The sequence below is a fragment of the Sturnus vulgaris genome, chromosome 2 (genome assembly GCF_052056855.1).
Source record: "Sturnus vulgaris isolate bStuVul1 chromosome 2, bStuVul1.hap1, whole genome shotgun sequence".
Lineage (NCBI taxonomy): Eukaryota > Metazoa > Chordata > Aves > Passeriformes > Sturnidae > Sturnus > Sturnus vulgaris.
This window is the reverse complement of record NC_142244.1, coordinates 41106865-41122503: the sequence shown is the minus strand read 5'-3', so window position 1 is coordinate 41122503 and position 15639 is coordinate 41106865. Positions and strand designations below refer to the sequence as shown.

General features: G+C 41.7%; 1 protein-coding gene and 1 long non-coding RNA gene across 10 annotated transcripts in view; both read left to right on the top strand.

Moving 5' to 3' along the window:
• The window catches only part of LOC148224735 (uncharacterized), a 68021-nt gene extending 61051 nt beyond the window's left edge, over positions 1-6970 (top strand). For 4 of the 6 annotated variants that reach the window (XR_015801325.1, XR_015801321.1, XR_015801320.1 and 1 more), the window contains exon 4: positions 2373-6970. This is a non-coding gene — a long non-coding RNA (uncharacterized LOC148224735). The remainder of the gene's footprint in view (positions 1-2372) is intronic. The other 2 variants (XR_015801323.1, XR_015801324.1) reach the window with 2 other exon arrangements.
• Positions 6971-7772: 802 nt separating this feature from the next.
• SLC36A4 (solute carrier family 36 member 4) overlaps positions 7773-15639 on the top strand; it is an 83579-nt gene continuing 75712 nt past the window's right edge. The window contains exons 1-2 of one of the 4 annotated variants that reach the window (XM_014877538.2): positions 7773-7874; positions 15252-15375. In XM_014877538.2, coding sequence (XP_014733024.2) covers positions 7847-7874; positions 15252-15375 — 152 coding nt within the window. In that variant the 5' untranslated portion in view covers positions 7773-7846. Of the gene's footprint in view, positions 7875-8200; positions 8762-8784; positions 14424-15251; positions 15376-15639 lie in introns of those variants that run through there. The other 3 variants (XM_088159371.1, XM_014877540.2, XM_088159372.1) reach the window with 3 other exon arrangements.

The window sequence follows — 15639 nt, the reverse complement described above, 5'->3', positions numbered from 1 at the left end:
TCCTGTTTAGAATATAATTTGGTGGATTGGTAAATTGGTGGATTTCCAAATATATCTATGTATCTTCACACACGCACATGTACATATATTAATTATTTCCAGACTATATGTAATCCTTTGATGCAAATCAGCAGAGGCAGAGACCTTACCAGAAGCAGAGATCTTACTAGGAGCAGCCATGGCTTGCATGAAGCAGCTCTTTATCACCTCAGTCCCTCTTTGTAGTCTCACCTTTATTTAACTGTTAGATGTTTTGCTATTTTTGCTGCTGACATCACACTTATCTCAGATTTTTCAGCTGAGAAAGGAGGAGGAAGGAATAATGAAAAGGGTTAGCAAAAAGAAAAAAAGGGATAAAGTTAATGGTGTCATTTCTTTTTATGCTACATATAGAACTGTAGCTGTAAATGGGTAGAAGTACCCATTCTATTGTTAGAAGTCCACAGCTAAGTATAATACTCAACATTAAATTAATATGAATTATTATTTACCTCAGACTAAATGTGCAGCACTTGTAAAAGATGGATATGCTCATTATTTTGAAAAGTCTTTGTGAAATAAAGAGCAGAATGAACTTCTATATAGAAGGGGAGATGCTCACTGTATTGATAAATACCATTCAAATCAGTACTCCAGAAAAAGACAACGTTGTCAGTGCATCCTTTTGTTCTGGTAAATGCTTTATTTATGGGGTTTGGGATGGAGTTTTATGCAACTGACAATTCAAAAGCAAACATTGCTGTCAACAAAGAGTTAGATCTTTAAGGAGAATAATGTTTTTTGTCAGGTTGTAGTAAGATTGGCTTCTAATTACAGTGTAGCAGAACTTCTCCATGAATGGAAGACACCATTTCATTGTGTTTAAACAGAAAGATGAAACAATGGCTGAAATAATTTGTGACACTGACACTCCGTGAATCAAAGCAAGTGAATTTTTTACTCCTCTCCTTTACTCTCATCCTGGGAGTTGAGTCCAGGAAGAATGGAAGGGTGGGAGAAAAGTTTTTGGATTTTTTTTTTCTTATTTCTCTTTATCCTTCTCTGTGTCATTGGCAATAAATTAAATTAATTTCCCCAAGTTGAGACTGTTTTACATGCGATGGTAAAAGTTGAGTGATCTCTTCCTGTCCTTATCTCAACTCACAGACATTTAATCATATTTTCTCTCCCTTGTCCAGGTGAGGAGGGTAGTGATACAGTGGCTTTGGTGGGCATCTGGTGGACAGCAAAGGTCAACCCACCACAGTGGGCTGAGCATTACCTCCAATGTATGAAGCAGAGCAGCTCAGAAGAGGGGCAGAACCTGAAACCATGCTTATGCAGATCCAGTGGGCAGGAAGCTGCATGCAGGGGAAATGGTAGAAATGGTAGCTGTTCTCAAGCAGAAGAGGCAAAGTGCTGCTGTCCAGACAGACAACTGCTCACTTGCACATTGCACACATTTTGCAGACAGAAACAGGCCATCAATTATTTTCTAAGCTACTCACATTGGGTCTGGCTGTAAAGACAGTGTGTGTCTAAGAGCAGATGAGAAAGAGCTTGATTACCATGTTCACTGAATAAATCATTACCAATGCAGGTACTTGTATGTATACAGCAGTTGCAAATTTCAGAGTAAGAAACTGATCCTAGGAAAATGCTACAGATGTCCTTACTCCAGTGCTCAATTATCTGAATGATCATAGTTTTCCTAACATCTCATGCTTTCTAACCTTTTCCAGGAGTCTTTTTTTAAAAATCGGATTTGATTAGTCCTCTGAAGTAAATGGAAATTACCTATGCAGCTATTTTTAAATTCCTATAAGTAAGGTTTCCTGCAGCTTTCAAAAGTATTTTCAGTATCACCTTTTAACTGGCTATGGTTTTACAGTGTCCTACAACTACTCATACCTCAGGAAGCCCAAGCAGGCAGATGATCATCCTCCTCTTCACACTCCTCTTTGAACCGCTTCAGAGGAATACAAGGGCTGTAAAAGCCTTGCAGCTGGTGGAGGGAGAATCCTCCCAAGACTCATGAAAGAAGTCCTGGCAGTGCATGCTGCAATGTGGATTTTCAGTCTCTCTGAGCTGTAGTTCTCTGGAGTTTTCCCATGAATTAGAGCAGACTTGGGAGTAATGCTTTGTGCCATGGGCGGTACAAATTCCCAAAGCTGATGTGAATCATAGGAGTGGGAGGGTGGCTGACAGCTACCTTAGGGCTCTGCTGGTGGGCCATGACATATTGAGATATTACAGCTATGGGCACCAAGAGACCTATGCCGATGGATTATATCCAGCTGTGAAAAACTGTGAATAGTAGAATTTTAAAAACAGGAATGGTTTGTCTTATACCACAACAGTTCTTCTCCCCTCTCCTGTCATCTGTTTTTCAGTTCTTGAGAGTATACTAAATACCCTATAAACATTACAGGAGGACATGTGAGCTGTTTGAAGGTGTAAAGCCTGCTGGAATACTGTGGGGGGACTGTGGAAATGGAGGAAGACAGATTTTGTACATTCTTGTCCACAGTGCATTTTGGGACCTGACTTCAAGAGGACTGTTCCCTGACAATCCTGGGACATAGTCTTGGAGAAACCTGGTTAGAAGTCCAGAGCAGGGCCATGATCAAAGGCCTCCCTGACCCTTTCCTTACTGAATACTCCAGGACAAGACACAACTGTCAAGATTTGACAGTGTTTCTGGTCATGTGCAGAATAACAGACATCTACCTAATTTCATAAGCATCAAGGTAGGTCTGTGCAAATGCTAGAGAGTATATGGAGTGTTGTATTTCTTGGACACCCTCAGAATTCAAGCACTATTTTTCAGATTGTAGGATATATGAAGTTAGCAGGATAATATGGAAAAGTGTTGTGAATCTGAGGCACTGCCCAAAATTATCATATGATCTCCTTTAGTGCAACTTCGTATATTTATCATGCAGTACATCTGTTTTTTTATTTAAAGATAAATAAGAGCTGACAAAGATTCACAAATATCTGAACATTTGTGACATTTTCTCAAGTGACCCACTTATTGAAGGGATTCTGTACTTCGACTTTGAACTGTACTGAAAGTAAGTTGACACTGGCAGCTTACCAAATTAAACAACAAAAGCAAACCTTGATGTTGGCAATGCTTGAGTGATAAGTCCCAGCACATACAGATCTATATGCAAATAAAAATATTTTATTTTCATTAAGTGACAGATAGAATATTTTACTTTACTGACATGATAATGATTCATGTTGAGGAAAAATCCTCGCAGCTTTCTCAAATGTTTCTGGTATTTTAAATGTGCTGATAATTTCTATTTGAAGTATGAACCACCACCAGCACTTTTGACAGCTGCAGTATCTTCTGTAATCATATTTATTCTTCATCAAAGCTTAGAGAGAGTCAATACACCCCAAGCTTTTAACATTTTGTTACTAAACAGCTATGTTTTATAGATTCCAGTGGGGGCCATCTAACATTTCTGTGTTACAGCTGTAGCAATCAAACTTATCAGCAGCAGTTTTGAAGTTTGAAGCGTATTTGTTGAACACAATGGGCCTTTTATGTTCTGTGTTCTTCACTGGTGACATTGACAACATGTCTGCCATCTTCAGCCACACACCTCATGAACAGCTACAGGCACCAGTGGATGCTGGGGGCCACCCAGCTGGAAAGCAGCTTGGCAAGAGAGGAGCAGAGGCACACCGAGCTGAATGGGAACTACCAGGGAACTCTTGATGCAAAGGTGGCCAGTGGCATCCTGGGCTGTACTGGGAAAAGTACTGACACCATGGCAAGGGGAGTGACCAGTCTTTCCCCGCTGCTCAGCACCAGTGTGGCCTCACCTGCAGTGCTGTGTTCAATGTCGGGCTCCTCAGTGCAAGAGAGATGTAGACAGATTGGAGGGAATCCAACCAAGGGCCACAAGAATGAAGGGAGTGGAGCATCTCTTCCATGAGAAAAGACTGAAAGAGCTGGGACTGTTCAGCTGGGAGAAGAGAAGGCTCAGAGGGATCCTGTCAGTGTCTACAAATAACAAGGGAAGCTGAAAAGAGGATGGAGCCAGGCTTTTTGAAGTGACATTCAGTGCCAGGACCAGAGGCAATAGGCACAAACTGAAACAGAGGAGGCTTTCTCTGAGTATCAGGAAACACTTTTCTCATGTGAGGGTGACCAGGCACTGGCACAGACTCTTCAGAGACATTGTGGAGTCTCGCTTTGCAAAAATATTTAAAAGATGCTGTGTGGCCATACTTTGCCAGGGTGGTTGGACCAGATAATTTTCAAAGATCCCTTCTAACCTCAGCCATTATTTGATTCTAGGCAATACAATGGAAATCAACATGTGGACCTCCTACCAAAATTTTTTCACAGCAAAGAAAGGAGGTCATCGCATCAAAGTTCATATCAAGATACTACAAAACACTTCCCTATTTGATATACATCAAACCAAGGCCTTCTAAAAGCTTAAGGGTCTCCTTCTGTCAACTGCAATTTTTTAAAGCTGCATTAAGATACTGAGTTTTTACCACAATTTAAGATGTTCAGTGATCAATTTTTGTACCAAGAAAAAAAGGAAAATAAGAACCCTTGGAAATAGGCTATTACAGACCAGCATACTGATCATAAGGAAATGCTGTGAAAGAAAGCTCACACTTGTAAATAAGGAAATGAAAAGAGATAAAGAGATACATGTTTTCAGATTGCATAATCATAGAACCATAGAATCATAGAATGGCTTGGGTTGGAAGGGACCTCAAAGTTGCAACCTGGCATGATGCTGGGTCAGGGGAGGTTTAGGGTGGATAATATTAGGAAAAGGATCTTCACCCAGATGGTGGCTGAGCACTGGAACAGGTTCCCCAGGGAAGTGGTCACAGCACCAGCCTGACAGACAGAGTTCAAGGAACATTTGGATAGTGCTCTCGGGCTCTCAGATGTGACTCTTGGGATGTCTTGTGTAGAGCCAGGACTCGAACCTGACAGGTCCCTTCCAACTCAGAATATTCGATGATTCTGTGAACACCCCTTCCATGTGCAGGAAGTAATTCATTGAACCACATTGCTCAAAACCCCATCCCACTTATCTGTGAACACTTCTAGGGATGGGACAACCCCAGTTTCCCTGGGCAGTCTGTTCCAGTGCCTTATCACCTTGCCAGTAAATAATTTCTTCTGTAAGTGTAGCCTAAACATCCCTCTTTCAGTTTGATTCCATGATGCTCAGTGATGAATTAACAGAAGTATTGGTTTTTGATACACAGATGAGCAATTTGCTATCCAGGATCTTATGAAATGTAGCTGCCATATTGATATTCAAGGTGATTTCAAAATGTGCACTTAGATATCAACCAGTGATATAAATCTTAGAGGAATGTCAATCATTTGCCAATCAGATAGAATTATAGTCTAGAGACAGATGGATGGCAACGTAATTGAGGCCTACCAATGGCTCATTAAAATATCATGCAAAATAATCACCTTGAAAAGTAGTACCTGAGTAAAAGTTAAAATACAAATTATTCAAAAAGCAGGAGTTAAAACCCCTGGGATGTAGGCAGAAGGGTTTTAGTGGCTTTGTATGGCTGCAGTTCTGGCGTCCTCAACTGCAATTGAACGTGGGAGATCTAAAACTCATAGAAGAAGCCAACAGAAATTATGAAAAGATGGAATGGCATCTCTATGAAGGGAGGTTTAAATAGATTAGGACTCTTCAGCCTGGAAAAGAGACAGGAGAGAGAGTATGGCAGTGTTCCATCAAGAATGACTTAGAGAAGGTAAATGCAATAATTATTTTTATATTGCAAGACTAGGGGTTATCAGATGAATATCAGGTAGCAGGCTCAAAAGGCACATTTTTTTGTACAATGCATAATTAAATTATGGGACTTGTTGTCAGTGGATGGTCTGGAAGCCAAATATAAAGCATTGCAAAAAGAAGATTCCATGAAGAAATGGAAGTCCCTCAAGACTTGAGCAGCCCCAAAGCTAAAGCCAGCTGGCATCTGTGTGGATAGACTGCATATTGAAAACAGTATTTCTGTATATTTAATTGGTTCTTGCATTTTTTCCTTAAAAAAGAGTGGAAACTCAGCCAAAGTATAATTTGTGTTTAGATAGAACTAACAAGGGGTGCTTATGCAGACCAAAAAAAAAAAAAAATTACCAAAAACGGCCCTTAAAGATTTCATGGTTAGCTTTTAATTAAAAAAAATTGAAAACCGAAGAAGCTGGATATTGTAATCCATCTGGTCTTGTTCTGAACCAACAGAATCCATGATTTCTGAGAGAGAAGCTGTATATGCGATTCAGAACCTGAAACTTATGGTAAACAAGTGTTTGGTGTCTGCAATATCTACATAATTTGAAGTAATTTTGTTTTGTTGGATGGATGCCTAGAATTTAACTAGACGTGTGCATTAAAGCAAATCCTTCTATTCTTACCAAACAGAAACAAAATGCAGATTACAAAATCATTAATTTCTATCACATTTTAGTATTTCTCATGTGTTTTTGAATATTCATTGATCACCACTGCTAGATGTAACTTCTGGAGCATATTAGAAAAATCTCTCTAAGCATAAAAAAAACCTGCTCCCAGAAGAAAGAATTTTTATGCAAGTAGCAGCAAGGAGTAGAAGCAAAAAGATTTCCATTGGGTAGGATGTGAAATAAAGATGTATCATATCCTTAATATCTCTTCAATGTCTACATAGGACTTACTGTGAGTCAAGTCCTGAGATGCAATGACAAAGGGAATGAACACTCAATACACCTTCTGAAGATCTGTTAGTTATATGTTTTCTTGAACAAAGTTTGGCATTGTTAGAAACAAAGTAGAATATTGCATAAATGCTTGACATAAATATTGTAATTACTGAGTCAGTTCCTTAAATCAATAACCTGCAGTCATGGGCTGCCCACTGAGAATCCTCTTCCTAAATAAATGTCTAAAATAAATAAATGAAAGTTTAGAGGAGTATTTGGAAAACACATAAATTTGGCAATTGAAAATGGATGCTTTCCCCACTGGAAATTCTGCATCATAGATAAACTAATTAATGATGTATGTTGAAGATGACTGAAGTTTATGAGAAGCTTCAGAAGATTGCATTTCTCTTGCATAGAAAAAAACCCAAATTACTTTATCCTATATTCTCCATTAAAAAAAAAGTTGTTTTAGGAAAGCAGAAGCTGGAAACTTTATTACTTAAAGTCAAATCAGCCGTAGATATAGGTAGTTCTGATGAAGAAATACTGGCAGGTTATTCTGGGAGCAACTAGCATAAAAGTTAGGTTAAGGTGGAGTGGTAATATTAGTGGTTAATCTCCAAGCGTTCAAGTGATCAAGTTCTGCTGAACTCTTCACACTCAGCCTTGTTTGCAGTCTTTGCTGATTAATTTTGGCTCAAAGCTTGCAGTGCCCCATCCAAAGCCGGGCTCACCTGCCCTGCCGAGGGGCAGCGCTCTATGGGGCCACCACAGCTGGGGCGGCAGCAAAGCCAAGGAGCATCATAACTAGAGGGTGATGGTGCCATGGTTCAAGGAGCGTCTGGACAGTGCTCTTAGTCACATGGTCTAGTTTTAGGTTTCGTTTACATGGAGCAGGGCGCTGAAGTTCCTTATGGGTGCCTTGGAGTTGAGATACTGCACCACTCCACGGGCAGGTGCTGCTGCGGGGGCAGGACGCTGCTGCGGGGGCAGGACGCTGCAGAAGGCGCCGGGCGCGCACCAGAGGCCGGCACCGCCTCCCTCAGCCCGCGCTGGGCCCGCCTGCCCGCCGCCCTCTATGGTTCGCTCCCGCGGGGCGCATGCGCCGCGCCGGCCGGCTCCACATCGGCGGAAGGGCGAGCGGAGCCCGGCGGGGCGATGGCCGGCGCGGGCAGGGACGAGCTGGGTGAGGCGACCCGAGCCGTGCAGGCTGGTGGCGGCGGGAGCTGCCGAGGGGCAGCGGGATGGCGGCTGGCTGCGGGGCGGAGAGGAGGGGTTGTGAGCGCCGGGACCGGCCGGCCAGCCGTTACCCCCCTCCGCTTCAGGAGAGATGGTTCGGCCCGCCGGGGATGCGCTGCGGCTCTCGGCGCACCGAGGCGGGTGGGATGAACCATCCCACCTGCGGTGGGGGTGGGCGCTGTGTTGCCGTGTTTGCGCCGCGCCGGGGCCGGGTGGGCTGAGGGCAGCGCAGGCGGGGGCTCTGCGGGGCGGCAGCGGCCGCTGCCCGGGCCGTCAGTCGCACCTGACGCTCGGTTTCTTGGTGAGGTCACGGCCTCCATAGAAGTTAATGGAAATATGTTCTCTTTGCATCGTTAGGTGATGCATTTATCTGCCGTGGAAGACTGGGTTGGGGTTTCCTGGGGCGTGTATGTGTTCGTATATTAGCGGCATTGTATTTATTGCATTTACTGTATATTAGTCTTTCCACCTTTAAATCTAATTGGTGAGGGCACGTAGATGTTCATCTCATAGTTTTTCTGCCCGTGGATGGACGAGTTAGCACATAGCAGGTTTAGTTTTAAAGTATAGTTGGGGCTGGGCTGGACACCTGGAAAATCTCATCTCTGGCTGTGTTTACAGAATGACAGAATGGGTCAGGCTGGAAGGGAGCACAGTGGGTTCATGTGGCCCAGCCTCCCTGCTGAGGCAGGGCCATCCCAGAGCTCGTGGCACAGGGCTGAGTACAGATGGCTCTGGAGCGTCTCCGGACAGGGACCCTGCACAGCCTCTCTGGGCCGCCTGTTCCAGTGCACGGTCACCACACAGTGTAAAGAAGCTCTTCCTCGTGTTCAGGTGAAACTTCCTGGGCATCAGTTTCTGTCTGTTGTCTCGAGTCCTGGTAGTTGGCACCACTGAGCAGAGCCTGGCTCCGTCCTCTTGGCACCCCACTTTAAATACTTACATATATTAATGAGGTCCCCTCTCCGCTGTCTCTTCTTGAGGCTTAACAGGCTCTACTCTCTCAGACTTTCTTCATAAGAGAGATGCTCCAGTGCCCCATTCATCCTTGTTCTACCTGCCGGAAATGTGCAGATTTTGTCCTGTCCAGTGGCAATGATAGGACTTGGAAGACATGCTTCAAATTTTATTGTTTCCAAGGCTGATCCGTCTTGCATCGAGAGATTGTCACTTTGGAGGAAAGGTTGCTGAAAGAAATGTTAGAGCTTCCCCCCCAAGAAGTTCACACATCCGACAGTTTTTCTGTCAGAACCCATAGAATTTTTTGCATGGTTCAGTGCTATTGAATACTTAATAAAACTGAAGTCTTGCCAATGCATTGTCACTTAAGAATGTGTTAATTGTAGAAATGTGTGGCTTGGTTTAGAAGGGATAGTGGATTATTTAAGACTAGTGCCTGTCCAAATAAATGATCCATTGTGGGTTGGGGTAAAATTGTTCCTCTGAAGGTGTGTAATAGCTATGCAGACCTGTGTGCACTTTGTTTAATAACTCCAGTATCCCATTTTATGAGCCTTCTGGATCTGAGAGTTACAATGCAAAAGCAAACAGTTCCTCCTGCTTTTGAGGGGTGTTATTGACTTTCAACATTTGCTTAGAAATAACCATTCTCAAGATTAATATATTCTACCACAAAACTGAATACATCTGTTTTATTAAGTTACAGTCTCTAATGGAGAGACATAAATGACCTGAGTTTTATTTTCCAAAGAGAAATAAAAAGGGATTCAAATAATTGCACGAAGTATAGCTTGGAGCTCTTGACAAACAAACACAACAAAAGCTGATGCTCACTTTGACTATCTTGGAAAATGTAATTATTAGTCTTCAATAGGAATTTTTAAACTAGATGAGCTTTTTAATTTTCAAGCCAAAAAATGCATTTTAGTTTGAGGGTTTTATTTGTTTGTTTTTATGTCTCTTACATTCAACAGGAGTAGCTGTAGTGGAAAATAAAAAGGGGAGCTGGCTTGTGTATGGTTTAATGGGATTATCTGTTATTTTCCCCTTGAGCTAGGAAAATTTACAAAGGTTTATCCGTCTGGGCCAGCATGCCTCTAGCAGTACCATTCATAGTCACTTTGTCTTGCTCTGTAATTTCTTTGGAGGTGGTAGAAGCATGTGACTGAGTAATGTAGCCGATCATGTGTACTTTGTAGACAAAGCTGTACTGTACAGTCAATACTGCAGAAGTGCTGGGAGGGTTATTTGTAGGCTAAAGTACCTAAATACCTAAACAGGCATTTCCTTCTGTGGTTGAGGGAGTAACTGAGCATTACTTGGAAAATAATTAGTGACAATGTTTTCTTTGTAATTAAATTTGTCTTGAGAGCCTTGGTTCTGAACGCTGAATTGAAATGCCTCTCCTCAGCAAGGAGGTAATACACTGATCATCTGTGAACTGAATGTAGTTGCTGGGGACACTGAGCCTCTCCTGTTGTCACAGATGTGGTTGCTGCCAGATATAAATGCTTCTTCTGTGTTAACACTGCAGTGAAGACGCCTTGAATGTGTCTGCTTCTTCATAGATTCAGCCACTAACTTTGTCCCATAAGAGCAGCCAGCCCTGGTTGGTGACAGAAGCTCTGGTTATGCCCCAGGATCATGAATGTGACTTTCCATAGCTTATGGGAAAATATTAGCATAATTAGCATTTTAGGCTAATGTAAAGATGATGTGGTGCTGATTTTCTCTTTTATGGAACAGTCAAAACAGCTGCTTGCTAAATTGAATCTTTATCCCCAATTACAGAGGCACTGGGTCACCCTTTATTTAATAAACACATTTCACAGTTTGTGACTCTTGGGCAGTGTTTCTGGCCCTGTGGGCATGTTCTTCTGTAGAAGCTGACTGAGCAGTGATGTACAAGACCTCTTTTGCCTACTGCTTCTTGCTGAGCACTTAATATACGGGTGAAGTGTTGCTCCAACAAGACCTGCGTGTTCCCTGTCCCTTGGAAAAAAACCAGCTCATGCAAACAATGGTGTGCTATATCCTATCCCCCAAATCTTTATATGCTTGTATGTCAAATCCAGTTAATTCTGTTTGCTGACACTGACTTCAAAAACCTGAAGGGAAAAAACCCCAAGCAAATAAAAACCAGACCGTATTGTTAAATTAGATTTGGAAATGGGGTTTTAGACACAAATTTGTCTGGGGTGTGACCTTCTCCAAAAGAACAGCAGAAGATTGTAGTTGGCTTTTATTTTTACTATCTCTTTTATGCCCGCCTGGCAAACTGCTTCATTCTTTTGTCACTGTTTCTTCCATAAAATGAATATGATGGAGATCAGTTTTATCCCCTGTGGTGCTGAGTAGTTCAGTTAAATTTGGAAGTGTTAATTGCTTGAGCAATATAGAAAAATTAACTAAAGTTCTTGGTGAAAATTAATTTCTTTGCTGAACTTTTGAACCAGAGGATTTCTTCAGTGTGCTTGAAAATCTTGAGAATTAAGTAAATTTAGTAAAAGTTCAAAAGTTTCTTTGTCAGTATGTCAAAGTTTCTTTGTCAGTAAGTGTTGGCAAGATGCTGTCAAATTCTAGGGGATAGAAAAGTACACATGAAGATAAAATATTGGAAATAGTAGTTGTAACAATTTTCACACTAGAGATTTAATCTCACTTTGTAACTGCGGGCTAGTTAGTGATTGAAATTTGGGTCTTTGACCAAATAGTGTGCTCGGATGCAGCCAGGACAGTTTGGTGAAGCATGGATCTAATGTTGGTTGAAGTGTGCTCTGCACCATGTGCTTTGTGAGAGCAGCCAGACAGCTTCATTTCTGATTCAAGTATGAAAGGCATATGCTTTTCTTGTGCTACAGTTTGAGATTGTATTTAAATTCCACATACTGGACCTTTGTAGGAAGGAATCAAAGTAAATCTGTATATTCAGTGACAGTTTTCTGGCAGTGACTGTGGATGTGTCAGAATAATTAATTTCAAGCTAGATCCACGTAGAGAAAGCTCAAGCTTATTTTGTCTTATGTGCTCTAGACTACAAGTTTGGACCCATTAAATGTGGATGTTACACAAACCTGGATGTCACTGTGGGTATGGACTGTGGGGCACAGCCACAGTATTCCAGCAGTAGAGATCTGTTATCAGATGAAAACCCATGCTTAGAAAGTCACATGACCCAAATCTCTCATTAATGTCTCAGTACCATTACTGTTAATGGGTTCACATATTCAGGCCAAAACTGTACAGCAGTCATGGGATGAAGGAGGAATGATGAGGAAAAGAAGGACAGTGGGACAGTGATAATAATAACCCTGAAATGACTAGATGGCTTTAAGCATGGGGAAATGACTTTTCAGAAGAAAAATAGCTTGTGTTAGGAAAATTTTTTATTACTTGGAAGATGAGGAGAATGCTTGGGTATGTCTAAATCTATTCTTAAAGGACTACCTTTGTGATCAGAAGATGGGTCAGGAAATTGGGAAAGAAAGTAAAATGGGATGTCTAAATAAATTTCAGTCTTCTGTGTGTCATCTGGCTGGATGGTAAACAGTGCAGATGTATATATGTGCCAGACGTTCCTGTCTCAGGTTGCACCGACAGAAGAAAATTTTACTTTTCTCCATTGACTGAGCAGTTGCTGACACTCACCAAAGCTGTTGGTCCTATGGGTCATGCTGGTCCCTTGCTACTGCTAAATAAGAACCTTACTTGCTGCATGTTGTCATTATTGTTTAGCATTGTGAAGAGCATCCTACAAAATGTGATGGAGACAAAACTGGAAAATTAATTTAATTATTATTTCTTTTATATATTATTGAATTTCATGTGATCACAGACTTGCACGCTTGTAGTTTGGCTTGTTCCTTCAGATTATTAGTTTAGAATGAATACGTTAAAGAATGAAAATCAACCTAATCAATTGCTCACTGGGTAAAACTTCCTGCTCCCTCTGATCCCTGAGGAGGCAAACTTTTACTCCAGAACTAGAGTATGCAGGTCTTTGTGTATCAGATGAGCCTGGCAGGGACTCAGAGCTGAGGGGGAGGATGGTCGTGGCATTCTCAAGAACTAGTCAGCACAATGCTGTGAGAGCAGGGGGAAGGAACTTTGGTGATCCTTCTTTTGATCAATTCATAGATTATGTGCCATGTAGAGAAATGTGGTGAAGTCCATCCTGACTTGTATAATTAGAATATCACTGAGTATAAATTTGCTTTAGAGTGTACTTTCTGGTTGAGTGTCTGACCTCTTGATTTTTGTTCTTGACTGGGCGTCTTTGCTTCTGTCAAATGCTTTCATTACTGGCTTTCAACTTTTCAGACATGAAATTTTGACAGCTCTTTGGTGTTTTCAGGAGAGTTTGAGCTATATGATTTAATTTTAATTACTTGGACAAGCTGCCTTCTGCTTTGTGGGGTTTTTACCTTGTTCTACAGTTTTTCTTTAGAAGCGCTGATTGGCTTCAGTAACCTCCTGGTGGCTTAGACTTCTCCAAGGCTTCATAAAAACCTTCATGATTTGTTTAATGATTGTGGTGGGTTGATCCTGGCTGGATTCTGGGTGTCCACAAAAGCTGCTCTATCACTCCCTTCCTTAGCTGGAGAAAATATAACAAAATGCTAATGTGTGGGTTGAGCAAAGGACAGGGAGAGATCACTTGCCAATTACAGTCACGGGCAAAACAGGCTCAACTTGGGTAAATTAACTGATTTTCTTATCAGACAAATCATATCAGACTAATGAGAAATAAGAATTAATCTAAAAAAACCTTCTACCCATCTCCATTCTTCCCAGGTACAACTTCACTCACAATTTCTCTACTTCCTTCCCTCCAGTGGTGCCAGGAGATGGGGAATGGGGACTACAGTCAGTTCACTACATCGTTTCTTCTGCTCCTTTCTCCTCAATGGGAGGATTCCTTACCCTCTTTCCATATTTCAGTGTGGAACATGTTTCTGTGTTCCCCTCCAATGGGAGAAAGTCTTCCAGAAACTGCTCCAGTGTGGGTCCCCATGGGGTCACAAGTGTGCCAGCAAACCTGCTCCAAACTTAGACGCTTCTCTCCATGGGGGCCACAGGTCCTCTGCCAGGAAATCTGCTCCGGTGTGGGCTTCCCTTGAGGTCACAGCCTTCTCTGGGCATCCAGCTGCTCCACTGTGCTCCTCCATGGGCTGCAGGGGCACAGCTGCCTCACCATGGGCTGCACCAGGGGCTGCAGGGGAATCTCAGCTCTGGTGCCTGGAGCACCTCCTGCTCCTCCTTCTGCACTGACCTTGGGGTCTGCAGGGCTGTTGCATATTCTCAGTCTACTCTCCAACTCTAGTTGCTTTGCAGTTTTTTTTTCCTTTCTTAACTATATTATTGCAGAGGTGCTGCCACCATAGCTGATGGGCTTGGACTTGTCCTGCAGAAGATCTATCCTGGCATTGGCTCTGTTAACATGAGGGAAGCTTCCAGCAGCTTCTCACTGAAGCCACTCCTGTAGCCCCATCACTACCAAAACCCTGACATGCAATGGCTGCTTTGTAATGTAAATGTAAATGTGGTGTGGTTTGTTTTTTTATTTTTAATACAAAATGCTAACATCACAGGGATTTTTTTTTTTTTTTTTTTTTTTTTTTTGGTGAAAGTTATGGAAGTTGAGACTTATTCAACATATTTTATGAATGGATGCTGTGGTAGGCAAGTGTAGGGTAAATAATCTTTTTGCTCTTGGCAGGATTTGCTCTGCTTAACTGTAGTAATTTAAAATGGTTATAATTTCCTCAACATTAAACTGGTATAAGCTGTTAGTTTTGCCTGAAAGGCAATTTTGTTCACTGCTGACTGCTTGCTGTTACTTGGTGCTGTTACTTAGCTGGAATTTTATGCCAGTTTAAAAGGGTCATGAAATTGCAGCTTTCAAAGCATGCAGCTTGATTCCTGTGTTTTGGTTTTTTCTTCAATGTGGAGATAGTTTCTGTGGTATCTGTCTTACCTCTCTGAGTGCAGACTTAGTGTTTAATTCTGAAGTGGCTACCAGTAGTTAAGACGAATCTCACCCTTTTGTAATGATGGATGACTTTTCTGTCTTGCTTTTCTGTCTAGCTTGCGAAGTGATTTAAACCAGTGACATTTTCATGATAGAAAGTTGATTTTTTAAATGAAAAACTGTAGTGTTTGGCCATAATAATAATAATAATGAGATGGTGTGCCACTTTAAAAAGAGAGAATATCCTGTGCAAACTTGCGCTCTATATATCTTCTTAAATCATCTTTGCAGTTAGGAGCATGTTAAAACCTCATGGCATGGGAAGTTTAAATCATGTCTTCTGAACTGTAAGCTTGTTACTAATACTAATGTAGTGTTAACTCTGTTGTACAGGCATGGAAGTAATGAAGCCTTTAATTGATGAGGAAGACTCAGATGGTATCTCAGATGAGGAGCATGAAAACACTCTCCTGCCAGTTAAGACACACTACCAGCTTGATAATGAAGAAGGCATTACGTATGTGTTAATCCTAAGTATCACCTTGTTCAAATTTCTTTCCTCTGACTTGCTTCTTATGAGCAGGTTTCTGAACTCTGAAGGGGTCAGAACAGTTTTGTGGTTATACTTGAGGACTTGGCATAATTCTTCCAAAAAGCAGCCCATTTTGAAGCTAACAATGTACTGGCTGTAAAATATTTCAGGGTTCCTATTTGTAAAGTGATGAGGTTTCTCAAAGTCCAAGCACCATTTGAAAAAGATTTTGAGAGAGTGGACATAACC